This window comes from Echinops telfairi, unplaced genomic scaffold (assembly GCF_000313985.2).
Source record: "Echinops telfairi isolate 266 unplaced genomic scaffold, ASM31398v2 ScPeMD7_7453;HRSCAF=8491, whole genome shotgun sequence".
In the NCBI taxonomy this organism is placed as follows: domain Eukaryota; kingdom Metazoa; phylum Chordata; class Mammalia; order Afrosoricida; family Tenrecidae; genus Echinops; species Echinops telfairi.
The window spans coordinates 2,047,149-2,049,572 of NW_022111353.1; the positions used below are offsets into that span (position 1 = coordinate 2,047,149).

At 39.9% G+C, this 2,424-nt stretch overlaps 1 protein-coding gene across 1 annotated transcript in view; it reads right to left on the minus strand.

The window, feature by feature from the left end:
- The window catches only part of LOC101653441 (olfactory receptor 14J1-like), a 5,910-nt gene extending 5,631 nt beyond the window's left edge, over positions 1–279 (minus strand). Inside the window, exon 1 of the mRNA XM_004717741.2 lies at positions 247–279. Within this exon, the coding sequence (XP_004717798.2) occupies positions 247–279 (33 nt within the window). The remainder of the gene's footprint in view (positions 1–246) is intronic.
- Positions 280–2,424: the final 2,145 nt, after the last annotated feature.

Below are 2,424 nucleotides of genomic sequence, written 5' to 3' on the forward strand. Positions count from 1 at the left end.
CATGTGGCTGCATGAGTGTGAAGAGGGACTTATGGACTAGTATTGGAGTTATGGACTTGAATTGGACTGGGCTGGGATGTTTTCTTGATATATAATTACTTTTTATATACTGACCTCTCTTATGTATATGTGAGTGTCTCTGGATTTGTTTCCCTAGTCAATCCAGCCTGACACACCAAGCTTATATTTTTACTTTTACTTAACAGACCATAGCACTATTGAAAAATACAACTGTATAATTCTTGCTTTTACTGATGAAGATTGGTCTATGGTGTGCATGCTCAAAATAATTTTTCCTAATTCCTTCTCTTTCTATATCCAGCAGAGCAAGACCACACAGTTTGCCTTGACCCAGGGAGGCTCTCAGACATGATCGTTTGGTTTTAACTTGCATGGTGATCTCTGACAGCAGCAATGGAAACTGCGATGGTTAATGGAAACTGCTCAGCAGCACACCTCTTCAAACGGTGTTCAGGGCACAGTGCTCCCCCTCCTGCACCTCAGCTGTGCCTCTGTTTATGACATGTAAAGGTGTTGCCTCACCATATCCTTTAAATTTTCTATATTGCTATTCTAGGATTTATTTACCCATTTGTATGCTTGTTTTGTCAGTTTTATTGTAATATAATTAACATACTCTGCAATCTAGTGGTTTAAATCTATTAAAAATAGTTGTGCAATGATCATCACAATCAATTTTTGAACATTTCCATCATTCTTGATGTTAGTCCAAGCCTGAGAGGAGATTGTCTCAAAGAAAGTTGTGGAGCAAACTCCAACAAGATGATAAAATCTGAATACAAGAGGACTTCTATACATTTATGAAAAATTCCATTATCTTTTCAAGTCATTTTCCAAGAACTTTTTGAAGTCCCCTCAAGTTTTGAAGAGAATTTTACGATCGTTTATCATTCCATGAGCATGACTGTAAAGGACAGAATTAGGCAATGGTTTCCGACTAGATTTAACAAAATTGCTTTGTGACTGTTCTATGTCTTCTGTTTCTTCTTTAGGAATGGGATCGTCTATTGTGGTTATGCTATGTTTACTTTACCATTGTGTGTTTAGTGTTCAATGAAGAGACAATTTGACTGCTTAGCAGTTAAAAGTCCTTCAGCTCTTAAATGAACCATACTTCAGGAATTATATGCAGGAAACCCATTTGAACCTTGACATGATGAAAAGACCTAGACCTTGAACTGTTGCTTTAATCTGATGAATTTTAGGAATACTAGGAGGAGAAATTAGTGTCTATTATTTGAGGGGCCAGTGTAAACTATTTGAGGCAGGTGGTGGGACTGCGCTGAATTAAGAATGTCCACAAAGTCGATGTCTTCTTCTCCCGGAGAGAAAACCACTTGTTGTTGAGCTGACTCCAAGGCCTACTGATTCTGTGTGTGTTAGATGAGCATCGTCCTCCATAGGATTTCAATGGCTGATTCTTCTGAAGTCGATCACCAAGCCTTTCTTCCAAGGCACTTCACAGTGGATTCAAACTCTGATCTTCCACTGAGAGAGTGCAAACTATTTAGGCCATTCAGAGAGTCAAGTGGGGCCTATGTTCTATGCACCTAAAACAGGAATGTCATGCCAGTGAGCTGATTTATACAGGATGGGAGAAATTGTGGGAAACTATCATGATTCTCCCCCAACAGCAATGCTGCCTTAAAGTGAGCTCATGGTTGATTCTGTCTCCCTGTAGAAGCAGCCATTTCTTGATTATCTCCTCCCACAGAGCTATCCATCCCCACTCATTGCCTTCCCCCTATCCAGGTATTGGGTTTCCTCACCTGTGATATCAGGGAATTTACTGTGATTACCGTCCACCTTGTGACACATGTAACTGCTAAATATGCATGTTTTATATCTACCAACAAATAGCCACAAAACAATAAAATATTCTCTCCCCCTTCCTCTCTCCTCTGGTCCTCTCTCCCCAGGTCGCTTTCTCCCCTGTCTCATTTCCCACTGTCCTCCTTCCCCGCTGCCTCTCTCCTGCCATTCACACCTTCCACATGCTCACATGGACCACCAAGCGGGGCTGAGGTAAGCATCCTACCATGAAATGTGTCTGACTCCTTTACATCACTCTTTCATCTATCTCTCTTATTCTCTATGACTTTACTATAATCTTCACATATTATCACTGTACAATTGTGCCTATCGGGCCTGTGATGATTTGCTAGGGGCTGACTCCCCTGACAAGAGAGAACGTTTGTAAATTTTTTAAAATAATTTTATTGGGGGATAGTACAACTCTAATCACAATCCATACATACACCCTTTGTGTTAAGTACATTTGTATATTTGTTGCTATCATCATTGTGAAAACATTTTCTTTCTACTTAAGCCCTTGGTATCAGCTCCTCAAATCCCCTTCCCCTCCAATAACGCTTGATAATTTATAAATTATTATTTTGTCAT